Here is a 14,558-nt window from a genome sequence, read left to right as displayed (position 1 = left end):
CCCCATGCCGGAGCAGGTGGATGCCCAAAGGAGTTTGTGACCCTGTGGGAAGCCTGCGCTGAAGCAGGCTCCTGGCAGGACCTGTGGACCCGTGGAGAGAGAGAGGAGCCCATGCTGGAGCAGGTTTGCTGGCAGGACTTGTGACCCTGCGGGGGACCCACGTTGGAGCAGTCTGTTCCTGAAGGACTGCAAACCATGGAAAGGACTCATGCTGGAGCAGTTTATGAAGAACTGTAGCCCGTGGGAAGGACTCACGTTAGAGAAGTTCATGGAAGACTGTCTCCCGTGGGAGGGACCCCACGCTGGAGCAGGGGAAGAGTGTGAGGAGTCCTCCCCCTGAGGAGGAAGGAGCGGCAGAGAAAATGTGTGATGAACTGACCGCAACCCCCATTCCCCATCCCCCTGTGCTGCTCAGGGAGGGGAGGAGGTAGAGAATTCAGGAGTAGAGTTGAGCCCAGGAAGAAGGGAGGGATGGGGGAAGGTGTTTTTAAGATTTGGTTTTATTTCTCATTATCCTACTCTGATTTGATTGGTAATAAATTAAATTAATTTTTCCCCAAGTTGAGTCTGTTTTGCCCATGACAGTAATCACTAAGTGATCTCCCTGTCCTCGTGTTGACCCACGAGCCTTTCATTATATCTTCTCTCCCCTGTCCAGCTGAGGAGGGCAGTGATAGAGCGGCTTTGGTGGGCACCTGGCATCCAGCCAGGGTCAGCCCACCACACAGATTATCGATTACACAACTGAGAGATGAACAGTTAGTAGCAACTGTTAGCAGTTTTCCATTAAAAATAACATAGTTCTTGCCATAATGCCCCACTTGGATTGGCAGAATAAACTGTACTTACTAGCAATATGGTCAAGTGAACTTTCTTTTTAAGGCCCTAAAATTGAAGCTTGTGATACTTGCCTTTATCCCTTTTCAGTGTAACTTGACTATATCTTTCCTATAATGGGTATAGGGATCTCTTTCTGTATGTCATTTTCAATAGCTCTTTTCCCTCGGTTCCTCATGCCTAAGCAATGATTTCTTTCCCCTTGTCTGCCTTTTTGTTTCATATTTTCTATGATACTTAGTGGGAATGAGTCCTGGTATATGGTTTTCAGCTTTTGTGCTCTGTAAAATAAAGAATTCCAACTTTTTTTTGCACTTCCCCAAAATCTTTTTTAGTAATGTACCTTTAATACCTCATTAACTTTTTAGAAAATCCCACTTTTGCCTCATAGAAGGAAATCTGTCTTGTTTGGCTTTATGCATAGATTTTAGTGCATCTTAAATTGGAAGAGGAAAAAAAAATCCTGAGTGGTAGCAAAAGATTATTCCTGGTCCCCACCACAGCTTAAAGCAGTGCTATAGTGACAAATGTATCCTAGTAGCTTCTTTTTTCAACTTTATTTAGATTAATAAGTTTGACTGAAATGTGAGTGCCATTCCACACATCCATAGCCACTAGAGGAGAAGGTCTGTGTTTCTCGTTAGATGCTCCTGCGAGAGGCCAGGCTGGCCTTGGTGTTCTTTCTGGTTTCCTTCTGCACCTCTCTAGTGATTATGAAGAAACCATCTCTGTCTTTTGCAGTTGCTGTTTAGCAGGTGTCTGATAGAGTTGGAGAATTCAAAACATTCAGAAGGTGTTTGGGCAAGAAAAAGCACCTTCTCAGATCATCAAGGTTCTGCAGTGATGGAGCTCTGACCATTGTACTTGATATACCCAAAAGGGAAGTTGGATATGTGTGTAGGTAGTGGATGTAACTTACACACAGGCACCCTAAAAACAGTATTCATGCTGCAGCAGCAGAGAACTTGATTAATGTCTCTGTTTCGAAGTTGTAGTTGGTTGTAAAATTGGCAAGGCTTTTGAGTAAAAGGAGGAGATTGTGGAGCTCCCAGGGGATGTATAAAGCAGCTAACACTGTTAGCACTGCATCTGACCCATGCTAGAGATCCATAATTGTTGACATCTGTAGCAGGGCTTAAGAACATAATTTGATCTGATAATTTCAGGAAGGATGGAACACAATTACGCAAATACTCCATTATTTTGAGTTGCCCCGTGCCTGTGAAAATAAGTGTAGGTGGGACTTTTTAAAATAAATGTTTCAATGCTGTAGAAGCTAGTGATAAATGACATCTGGGAAGATTTCTTACTTGCCGTGGGTGACCTGACTCTTTAAGTCCTGCTGCTGTTTGATCTCTGCAGACCTTAAGGAACTTTATGTCTCGGTTGCTTGTTTTTCCTACAGTAGTGAAGAGAGTGATACTGTACAGTTATTAGGAGAACTTCACAGACTGAGTTTGTATTATGGTACATGAGCTATTTTTAGTCTCTTGTTGCCACATATGAAGCTGGTAAGGAATGTAAAGCACACTCAGCTGTCCAAGGTATTTGCAAGGGAACTGAATTTGTCTTTGTCTTGAAGTTTTCTGAATAAACTGTGTAAACAATCAGCATTACAGACAGTGCAAATAACATCAGGTAACTGTGCTGTCATCCCTTTATATTTCACTTTGCTTTTGTAATGTAGCGATTAAACTCGCTTTCAATTATGTGATTACCTTGAAAGGCTTTAATTAACATAAATGTAATGACTGAGCACTGTTTGACGTTTGTAATTTTGAAACTTTCCATTGGGAAAACAAATGCCTGTTTCCAAATTGACTTCTTGAGATGTTTTTACTTCTGACTGTGTCAACTTTGTCCTCAAAACCTTTAATAGCATTGTGACTAACTTCTGCAATTATTTATGATCCTTAGAAATTCTGTAGCTCAGGTAAACTGAAAAGATAGCACAGCTGCTATTTGCTTTCGTAAGTCTGTTTAATTAGCAGTGATACGCAGTTTAAGTTGCATGGGAGTGTCTGTTCCCAGCTTTTTGTGAATAATACTTTCTTTTAGGATTGTTAAGTCAAGAACACAGTTTAAAAGAAAACCAACAAAACCCAAACCTTCATAAAGGCTTTACTTTTATATTTGTCGCAGTTGAGTGGAAGTTTAAACTTATTTCTTAAGTAAGGAAACTGAAAGCAGTTTCATAGCTTGTGTGTTGTCCTAACATCCAAGTATCAGCTGCTTCTGAGAGAATATGGAAATCCTTCATAATATTGCCATTTGTCTTGCATATCGGAATAGAGCTGGTTTATGTATAGCTGGCACACAAACGGTAATCTTGTTCAGGCTGGCATACTTTTCAATCTTTTCAGTACAGAACTGCTTACTGTGGAAGTTAATGAAGCAGTAAATGAAGATACATTTTAATTAGATTTCCTGTATAACAGCATATCTGTAAATGCTTACCACTTTTAGGAGATGCACAATTTTTCTAGGTCAATGTGCAGTCTCCTGAACACTGTTTTAACAAAATGTTGCAGAGCAGTCCTTCAGCTTCATACATCCTCCGATTTTTGAACTATAACTTCTATACTTGTGACATCATACACAGAAGGGGATACAAGATACACTAACTGGTGGAAGATACCCAAACCCCGGAGTTTCTTCAGTAATTAGAGAATTGATTACTGCATAAAAGGTCAATTGTTTGTCAGCTATCGGTCAAGCACTTCAGTAAAATACTTCTGTGTTATTAAGAAAAAAGTATTGTGACATGGATGTAAGTTGATCTAGGAAAAGAGAGATTTGATTTGAGAGTAGATTTAAACAGAATTGACTTGTATGTGGGAAGTAATCTGCTTGCTTTTGTTGACACAAGCAATGTAGGTGTATTTCCATCATGCTTTGTTTGGGATCTTTTGCAATGACAATTTGTTTGTTGTAACTCATAGATTTTAATTGTTTTGAAGCCCTGTTTATCACTTGCATCAACATTTCAATGTTTGTAACTTAACATCGTAACAACTTTTCGTATTTTTATCTCAAACTCTCCACAGTACTTTTCAGTGACTTTTCACAAAAAGTAACCCTGTTGTATTCTGCCTGCATCTGGGAGTATGACATTTCCTGCTGGCTAACTTAACAGTATGAGATGTTAAAAACACAGATATTAACTGGAGGAAGAAGGTACATATTTTCACACATATGTGTGAACGTTTTGTTATTTTGGCTTTTTTTTTTTGGTTTTTTTTTTTTTTTGAGGAAATGTAATCTTTTATGAAAGTTGAAATTTCAATAAGCATTTAAAGTTACATGTTTGTTAAGCCTAAATGTGTTTAGGCTTCTGTGTATAGATTTACCCCGTTTTAGAAAGTTCTGTATGCAGTATTTCTGATGCCTTTCTGGTCCTTGTTATGTTTTGATTCCATGACTTTCGTTCAGCTCTCTAGAAAGAAGCATTTTCAACTCTAGCTTTCTTTGGCATTTCTTTTTTATCATACATCTTCTGTTTTGATTTTTAGGAAATACTTGATATGTAAGTTTTACAATGGTAGATTGATTTGGCATTTCAAGAGTTTTTGGATGAGAGTCCAGTGCCAGGGTATGGGGCTGTAGAGCAGAAATCTAAACCAGAACAGAAAAAGTAAAGAATTTCTTTTTATACCCTGGCTCACTGCTGGAGCAGCTTGACTCTTTACATTAATCTCAGTGTATTTCTAACTGAATTATTCCCTGAATGCAGTTACATGACATACCTGCTGTCCTCTTTAATGTACTTGATGATGCTCTAAAACTACAGACCAATAAAAGAACGATGAGGTTATGGATGTCAGGTGAGGTAACAGTGAGGAGGACCTGTCTGTCCTCACTCCTTTTTCAGTCCCTCCAACTTCTAACTTCCTAGCAGTTTCACCTGGATTTGACAGGGAAGAGAGAGATATTTTAAAAGGTATTTTTAAAATACTGCTTGGTTTGGGGAAAATTAGCAGTTATCTCAGAGCTGCAGATTCGTGCCCTCACTGATGGCAGGGCTGCAGCTTTAGTTTAAGTTACTTGTCCTTTTTGACTTAATGTTATCTGATCACTATGCATGTCCAGCCTGTGCTGTGTTTTGCTCCGAGAATAGCTGTGGGGAACAGGAGGGAGGAAAGGGAGTGAATAGGAGGCACTTGAGGGTTTCATGGGAGATGTAGTCAGAAGAAACACTGAGGAGGTGGCGAAGGTCAGCAAAGATAAGCAAATTTATAGGAGACATGTTCATTACCTCAGCAGTTAAGCTGCTAAAAGATTCAGCATCTTTTTGATGATGATTGCTGTTATTAGCACCTGAGAATAACCTAGACTGATAAAGAATGAACAGGCAGTAGCTGAAACTTGTTTGTAGTTTACCTTTTGAGAGATGGAAAAAATAAATTATCCCTTTTCATATCATTCTAACATAAAAGAGAAGGTGAACACTCAGAAGGACATCAGTGAAAAGAAGTGCGCCTCTATGATCTGAGTACATATTTTGTAATCTTGAAATCATGAAGGCGCAGTGTAGCAGCGTTTTTTACAGGGTTCTTATGTTTTTATTGAGTAGTAAAGTATTATTCCAAAAGGCAACATGCAAATTCTTTAGATTTATTTCTCAATCATTTTCCTCCATCACCCTCTCATGTGTCTTGGTACAGTGAGATGATCCTCCTTTTCAGACCTGGGGTATTGATCATTGCTAGTGACAGTATTACTGCAGATTAGTTAATTGAGTTGATCTGGTATGGCAGGGTTATTTTGTTGTTTCTTCTTACGGCCTTTAGAAAACAGCCAGGTGGACTATTTGTGTTGATTGTTATTCTTTTGAAGTTCCTCTTACCAATTTGCTTCTATTTAGATTTGGTCAGGTCAAGATTTTTGTTTTGGTGAATACTAAATAAATGCACATATCTCATTCTTCTGGATTGCCAGGCTTAAATTGGTGGTACCAAGACACCTGTGAGGCTTACAGATGTTCATAATTGAATTACTTTCTTTAGATACAAAGTCTTTCAGGAGTCAAGATTTTTGGGGGGAATCCCCCCTTTATGTGGTATTGTGAGTAGTGTTTGCCTCTTCTGGTCAGTCATATCCTATTTATTTGGAGTCTTTCAGTCTCCTTGTCAGTCAGAGAGCAATGCCACCTCAACTGAGATGGTGGTGGAGTCCAACCATGTCACAGCAGAGCTCCACTTCCACGGAGAGAGAACGTGAATCATCTCTCAACTTCTGCTCTGAATGTTTGAAATGAAATAACATCAGTGCACCGAATCTGAATGGATGCTTTTCTCTGTCTTCAGTATTTCTTTCATTGGGATTTAAAAATGAAATACCTGAAAGTGAAAGTGTGTTTCTCCTTCTGGAGTAGGTAGCATAACCTGACTGAAACAGATACCATGTCGTCTTTCTTGCTCTCTAGCTAGCTCCAGTGCCTTTGCTACTGCAGTGAAATACAGAACTAGAGAATAAATTTTACTGGTTTTATTGAGAATTAAGTAGACAATAGTGAAACTGGTAAAAAACTGGTTTATTTATGATGAAATTATCTATATGAAATTGTCTGTACTGTAGACCTGAAGCAAGGTTGCACTTACACCTTTATGTAAACTGACCTGGTTGGTGTTTTTGATTAAGTCATACAGAGCTACAGGATCAAGTGCATAAGTGTGTCCAGCCTGTCTGTCCACCTGTTAGCTAACAGAAAATGCTACATTGAATGTAATGGCTTATAATATTAACCTGTTTAACAGTTACCAACCATTCTGAATACTTTTTGAAGTATTTTTTACTTACACAGTAAAAGTATGTGTTAAAAAAAAAAAAGTAAGCAAGGTATTTCTGTTTGCTGATTAAAGGACTTGACAGCATGAGTTGACTTAAATCAGGTATAGTCATTTTTCACTTAAAATATAACAGTGGTAATGAAATACTAACCGTGTAGCTTTTGGAAACGGAGGGAAGAGTGGGTAGCAGTAATAAGATGTCTACTTTAACTGAAGAGGGAGATTGTAAAACTGTAAAGTGTACATTATACTTCAGTCCTACTTCAGTGCTACTGTTTCAAATGATTGTTCATGTTTGCTTGAGCACTTCACATTTTGCCAGGCATCACAAAGGCAATCAATTTGAAAAGCTGAAACTGTTCACTGTTAGATAAGTTTCCCTGAGCCATGACTTGTGTTTTGAATGTATGGCTTTATTGAGTGTCAGTGAAGTCAAATGTTCAAAGAAAGAAATGTGTTTCAGAAGAAACACAAACCAAAAGGTGTAGTCATTGCTGGGCGAGGTGCACAGGCAGGGGCATCAGTAACACTTCAGTGCCTCTCTCAGCTGTTAAGTGTTACTTTAACTGCCTATGCAGGTGTTGTGAGGCTTTCCAGCAAATATTGTGGTATTGTATGAGAATTTTAAAGTGATGTTGATATTGCTTCCATTCCAATTAGTTGGGAGCCCTTCTGGGCAGTTATTGATTTCTTAATCTTACTGTTTAATTACTTTTGTAATGTTCTGCTTTTGATCAGGCACAAACAAATTATCTACTAGAAATTAATATGGGAGCAGAGGTCTTTGGGCTGTGTTTTATGACTCCATCACAGTTTCATGCAAACATGTGGTAAATTAGTGTCTCTCTTCTGAAGAGTTTACCCTCTAACAAAATTAACATTCTGCTAAAACTATCATAGTTCTTAAGTAGAGCTTTTTATGTGCTGCTAAGAGTTTGAATTAAGAGAGGTCATTGTTGGTTTTTTGTGATAATGCTGTTTTCTGTGATAGCACTAAGATGATACAATGGAGATTTTTAGTTCTGTATGGTAACAGGAACTGAACGGTGGGATCCTTTAGACAGTAGGCTGTGTTGGTTTTTTTGGAGTGCTGATCTTGATGTTGATATTAGCATCTTCATACAAGGAGGCGCACTGAGGTTTGCATTCAAAAAGTGATTCATTTTCCTGGTGTGGAGAATGCAGTTTGTTCTGTCTCCAGATAAATATATTTGCTCTCCAAGGACTAAGTATATTTGAAAATTTCTGGTTATGTATCTTAACAATTTAATTAAAATAATCCTTAAGAATTCAGCCCTCTGTCAGAACTTTTTTGGATTCAAATTATTGTTATTCATTCTGAAGAAAAGAGGTCTTGAGTGTAAAAAGAAATTCCTTTTTCAGATAGCAGGGGTTTTCATCATTCATTAGCTTGAGTAGATCCGGAAGTTATTAATGTTAGGTTAACCTTCTGGATATATAACAAGCTATGGTAAAAGGCTTGTAAAATTCACGTGGTTTCCACAGTAAAATTCATCTAGTTTCTACTATGTTGAGACAATAACTTGTTTTTGCTAAAGCATATCTTCTAAAAATATCACTTGCACGCTAATAATTTTACGATCTCTGGCTAGCAGTGGCTTTTAGATAGTAAGATTAGAATTTCTTTTGTCCCTAATGCGTTTGATTCAGTGACTAAACCCCGCCAGACACAGCGCAGGGATGAACTGTGTTTAGCTTTCTCATCAGTCTTCTAAACTACGTAACTTGTAACTTATATTATTTATTATCCACATTTTAACTGTGTTTAATATTACTTTTGCTACTTGGCAAGAAAAACTTGCTGAGCAGTTCTGTGTTTCCTATATTAGTATCAACAATTTTATTATTTCTGTCTCGTAAAAGATGAATACCATGTTATGATTCCACATGTACACAATAAAAATTTCTGCCTTTTGCACTTGACTCTTTGGGCTGTAGGTTTCTTAGTGTGCTCTTGCTTTTCTCTTTGTTATTGCAGTGTTTGGCTTCTGGTTATATATCAGTTTTGCTTTTCCTCTATTCTTTGTATGTTCATGTTTTACCTCAAAATTATTTTCCTGAAGTCAGTGGTTTTTTTCTTACTATTTTGAAACAGATTTTTCTTGTCCTAATTGTGGCATTATGGTTTTTAGAATATTACCTTAATGTTCTCACACACTTCCCATCTGTAACTTCTTACTATTTTGAAACAGATTTTTCTTGTCCTAATTGTGGCATTATGGTTTTTAGAATATTACCTTAATGTTCTCACACACTTCCCATCTGTAACTTTAAGAGGAAAAGTATGAATTCTTTCTCCTAGTGGATTAGTCAGAATTTATTTCAGATAGTTTTTTCTCAAAGAGCTAGTGCGCTTAAATATTAGTAGTCTTCATTTGCATACGTATGATTTTGCAATTATTATTTTATGTATAGCAATTATAAACATCACTGGAATCTAACCCACCATTAATTTCTAATTCTATGATTCATTCCTGGCAGATGATCAATCCCTATGATCAATTTTGTGTCAAAATGGGCAAATTCTATGAGACTCCCAAGTACAATGCTGTTAGTTTTGAGTTGGAAAAACATTTAATAATTTTTAGAAATTCCAGACAGATTTTAGTGCTGGCAGCCTAAGATTTGCAGTATATGTAATGCGGCGTGTTAAGATGGTGCGACTTTGCTTCCCCCAAATTTCCAGCACTTTTTGAATGGTTGTGTAAGGAACTGGTCATCCCTTTGCTAATGTAATTCTTCAGCAGATAGTGACTACTTGCATCATTTTCTGCTTTGTGAGTTAGACCACTGAGTTACAAAGAATCAAGAAAATACAGTTGTCAGTGTCTCCAAAATGGACTACTACCATTCCCCACATTTTGCTCATTCAGCCATTTGATGGTTAGTGATCTTTAACATTTTAGTCCTATTATTAATACTAGATCATACCTACACTTATAAATAAGCAAACTTGATTTTCTTCATGCTCCAGTATTTGATTCGTTCTCAAGAACTCAAATATTCTCATTAAAAAGTTATCACTTGTCCACTCATGAACTTTTTTTATTATTAGTTTAAAATTCATCTTATTATTATAACTTGACTATCTTTTTTGAGAGATTGATTTTTCTATTGGAATGCAAAGGAACCAAACCAGATGGGTTTTGTTCCAAAGGGAGAATAGTGCTTCATGAAACCCTAAAGCTTCTACTTCATATCCTATTTACTGATTTGGGGGGGCGGGGAGGGGGACTAGTTTAAGAACTTGGCCGCCTTTTTCTCATAGAGATAGAGTAAGAATACTTGAGACCATTTGGATGGTTTTCTTTGTCTATTTTGCAGATTTTTCTGTAAAGTTTATGGAAGACAGATACCGTAAGTGCAACCCTTGTCGTCTTTCTGTGTCCAGTTGTTGCCCACTGGTGTCTGTACAATAGTCCAAAGGAGTTTATTAGTTTATTTACCTTTATGCAAGACTTAGGAAGAACAACTTTTCAGGAAGGTTCTTTTACTGGGGGAAACATAAGCCTTCTGAGAGTGGGTTTCTTCCTTCCCTTTCAGCCAAGTGGATCTAATCTTGCTTACTTACTGGACTGCTCTATGGCCATTCCGTGTTTCTGGAGTAGCTGTTTTGCAGGATTTGGCGAAGAGTTTGTGAAACTGTCCTCTAGCTGTAGTCTGGAGGTGAAGTAGTAAGGTCCCTGTGGGAAATACTGAGTTACATTAGTTGCCTTTTTGTAATCTGTTTCAATAACCATTTTCCTGTGTCTGAGGCTACTGCCATGCAGAGCTAACTCCATATACTAGCGGATCTAAATTCACTGGGAAAATGTTAATTACAGCTAAATACAGTTAATTCTGTCTTATTTACATGATTACAGCTACCTGTCTAGGTAGTCTTAGTGGGAAAATGCAAAAGTTGCAAAAAGTTAGTAGGTCAGTGTAAATTAACTTTGTGTCAGCACTGCACATTCTTGATTAGGGAGATGGCTGCTGCAGCTGCAATCCATAACTGTTTTTTGTCTTACAGTGATGTTGAGTAAAACACTCAGTGCCTGTAAAAACTTAAGCAGATAAACCTTGTTTTTCAGATAAAAGGGGGTTGGTGTATTTTTTTGTCCCAACTTATGAATTTAAATACAATTAATGAACATGCTGATAAGTAAAATTAACCCTGTTACATGTAGCTCATTCTTGCTTTCTAGATTTCTGTCTTAATTTGTGTTGTTTGTTTATCTTTTATTTTTAACAATTCAGAAATTCAGCTGGAGTGATTACTAAAAATAGTAGTGTATGTAATAAGGCATTTCCTTTTCCTGAGAAACTGTGTCATTCCCTTGCAAAATCAGAAAACTACATCTGTTTGAAGCACTGCAATTGGCAGATGGTGCCGGGGGGGGGAAGAAGAGAGGAAGAAGGATTTGGGGGAATGTAGTCCTAAAAAAAAAAAAAAAGGTAACACTGTATCAAAGAGGAGATGACTGATTTCCTTGACTGATTTCTTTTAACTATTTGGTGCATTTACAACACAAAAAGTGTTTAAGGAATTGTTTTGAAACTTCTAAAATGTTACTTCTGTGCAAGTTGGAAACTGTTGTACAGCAGCAGTATTTATTAAATTGATGGTTGTTTAGAAAATGGGATCTTTGAAAATACTACTTTAATTTCCTTACTGATTTTCTTCCAATTATATCATGTTTGGAAGGGGGTGGGAAAGCACTAAAAAAAGTTTTCTGTTACCTTTCTTAGGTTTTCAGTACTTACTCAAATGAAGACTACGATAGACGTAATGAAGAAGTTGACCCTGTGGCGGCCTCAGCTGAGTATGAACTTGAGAAAAGGGTGGAAAAAATGGAAGTGTTTCCTGTGGAAATTGAAAAAGGTGCAAATCAAACCTTGAACATTTGCAAGAGATACTATGTGCACAAAAGATAAAACAATTTTAAACTGTATTTTCCCTTAATTTAGGTCTCAAATTTTTGAATGTGTGTTCAGGCTTTCATTTGTGGCTAGTTCTGTTGAATTTAGTGAACTTTAACTGGATGGGCCTCTACTGAGTTCAAATTGTCATACTTAATTGAAGTTAGGAAGGCTACATTGCTGAGTGACAGATCTGCATCAAAATATATACAATTCATAACTCTTGCTATCTCCTCCAGATACCATGAAGCTTTGAATCTAACAGGCAGTCATAACTACAGAACAAAAAGGCTTTAAGTAGTATCTAGATAGAAAATATGTTGTCGTCTTTTTTTTTTTTTTTTTTTAAGTGAATTTTCATCTCCTTTGTGTGGAAGGACTTGGAACGCTTTGAAACAGCTCACTACTGCTAAGTGTTACATCTTGCGCTATGTGGCTAATGTTAGATTTTTGAATCCTTTAGGTGACAGTGGTCTGGGCATCAGTATTATTGGAATGGGAGTTGGTGCTGATCAGGGACTTGAAAAACTAGGTATTTTTGTAAAAACAATAACAGATGGTGGAGCTGCACAGAGAGATGGACGGTGAGTTTTTCATTGAATTGATTATGCTTTTTACAAATTTCTAACAGAGCCCAATTGTTTTCATTGGATATGCTAAATACTGTGAATAGAAGTACAAAAGCTGAATGCAGCTGAATAAAAATTACATTCCTGCTTTATGTTAATTTTTTTAAAAAACAGGGTTTTTTTTAATATAGTACAATTTGGCAAAATAAGCATAGGTCTGCTTACAGCATATATGAGAAAAGCTTAGAATGTGCCCATGTGTAACAATGCCACAAAATCATGTTGACACCCAAGGACACCAATCAGTGTGTAAATAGTATAAAAATATCAAGGCAAATACCATGTAAATTTTAGTTGGTGATCTGCATAGTAACTGAGGATCAGGAGATTGTTTTAAGCAATTAATTTCTTGGGACTCAGAATTTCTCATTATAAATATTAGTGAGTTTTAAGTGATACTTGTCATGTCAAAAATCTGTCAAGCCAAAATCATTGAACTAATAGCTAAGCATTTATTTATTTTGCAGAATTCAAGTAAATGATCAGATTGTTGAGGTTGATGGCATAAGTCTAGTCGGAGTTACCCAGTTCTTTGCAGCCACTGTATTAAAAAACACCAAAGGCACAGTGAGGTATGTATGTCTTCCTTGAAATAATGCTTTCTTTTTGTCATTTTTCATTAATGGAGAATACAAAACCATAATCTGAAAGTTTTACAAAGATGTTGTTGAAGGCAACAGTATGGCAAACTAATTTCTTAAGCATATCTTAAGCTTTTTGCTGCAAGGTAATTTGTTTTTCTTCTGTAGATTTCTGATTGGGAGGGAGAAGCCGGGGACTCAGAGTGAAGTAGCCCGCCTCATTAGTGAGACCTTAGAGCAAGAGAGATGTCTGTATGAGCAGCACTATGTTCATGATGATACAGAGCAGGTAAAACATCATACATACTTACATATTTTTAAAAGTACATGATTACGGCTACAGGCAATAACTTCTGCAAATGGAACAAATGTTTTCTGAATCAAATTAAAGCAAAAAAAAAAAAAGAAAGGATAAAAAAAGCAACTTCTTAAAAACAGAAAATACAAACTTCATACATTACTATTATCAAGGCACATGATTATCACTACTTGCTATACTTCCAATTTATCAATAATCCGAAAGATATTTTTAAGTATCAGCTGTGGCTTGTTTTGTGCATGGTTTTCTTAGCTCTCTTTTGTGGAACTTTGATGAAGGTGTTTGCAAGTCATCTTTAAAACTTATTGTAGGTATAAGAAACTAAAAAGGAATAGTAACTAGTTGAGAAAAGTTTTGCAACTGTTTGGATTCCTTGATTGTGTGCTTTTGTTATTGCTGCCACCATAATACAAAGTGTGTGTGTTAAAGAATGTCATGATTTTCCCATTTTGTCAGGATGATGACTATGATGATGATGACGATACGTATGAGTCACATTTACATGGAAAATCTGTAGAAGTTTTTGATCTTCCTGAAAATGAAGATATTGGTTTACCACTGGATATGGATTCAGCGCAGTCTCTTCTTAAATTTAAAGAGGTGTGGTAGCAGTTTCTTAAATATTCTTTGTGATTCACTGGGGAGCATCTGAACCTTGTAAGATTTGGATATAATCTCCTTCATGTCCCCCTTATTGTGGTTTTGGGTTTGTTTTCCCAACATTGCCAATAAAACTCTCTGGTAAATGTTTCTTGAAATGTAGGTCTTCTGTAATTTTCTGATCCCAGCTTCCTAAAGAGGTGTGGTAGCAGTTTCTTAAATATTCTTTGTGATTCACTGGGGAGCATCTGAACCTTGTAAGATTTGGATATAATCTCCTTCATGTCCCCCTTATTGTGGTTTTGGGTTTGTTTTCCCAACATTGCCAATAAAACTCTCTGGTAAATGTTTCTTGAAATGTAGGTCTTCTGTAATTTTCTGATCCCAGCTTCCTTATACATATTTATATTAAAAAGTCCTTTGATTTAAATTAAATAAAAAAAAGCCCTTGGAAACAGGCATTAGAACCCAACACCACTTCCCTCCTTGTTGTGGTGTCTGAGCATAGCATTAAATAGATATGATGCTTCTCTTAGTTCTTCTTTGGCCCATTGGACTTTGCATTTATTTGCTGCATAGCAGAATGGCTTTAGCTGCGGGGTGGAGCATGGGGGGACAAGTATGCCCATTCTGAATGGTCTCGAGTGTTGTGGTAGATGTTCTTCAGGAAGACAAGAAATGCATATCTAATCTCTTGCTCTAGTCCCTAAGGTCTTCTGGGAAACCTCTGTGTACATAAAAGCACTTGATTCTATAGATAAGCATGTTTTTGGCTTGGAGGGTTTTTTCAGGTGATCCCTTCTGGGTTTAACCCCAGCTGGCAACTAAGCACCACACAGCCGCTCGCTCACTCCCTCCCGGTGGGATGGGGGAGAGAATC

At 37.1% G+C, this 14,558-nt stretch overlaps 1 protein-coding gene across 1 annotated transcript in view; it reads left to right on the top strand.

Annotated features, from left to right (window-relative positions):
- The window catches only part of LOC103898332 (neurabin-1), a 49,958-nt gene that overhangs the window by 4,335 nt on the left and 31,065 nt on the right, over positions 1–14,558 (top strand). The window contains exons 2-6 of the mRNA XM_009278581.2: positions 11,379–11,511; positions 12,013–12,133; positions 12,646–12,750; positions 12,928–13,048; positions 13,535–13,678. Of these exons, the coding sequence (XP_009276856.1) occupies positions 11,379–11,511; positions 12,013–12,133; positions 12,646–12,750; positions 12,928–13,048; positions 13,535–13,678 (624 nt within the window). The remainder of the gene's footprint in view (positions 1–11,378; positions 11,512–12,012; positions 12,134–12,645; positions 12,751–12,927; positions 13,049–13,534; positions 13,679–14,558) is intronic.

This window comes from Aptenodytes forsteri, unplaced genomic scaffold (genome assembly GCF_000699145.1).
Source record: "Aptenodytes forsteri isolate BGI_AS27 unplaced genomic scaffold, ASM69914v1 Scaffold257, whole genome shotgun sequence".
Classification (NCBI taxonomy): Eukaryota; Metazoa; Chordata; class Aves; order Sphenisciformes; family Spheniscidae; genus Aptenodytes; species Aptenodytes forsteri.
This window is presented reverse-complemented; position numbering and strand designations above follow the sequence as displayed.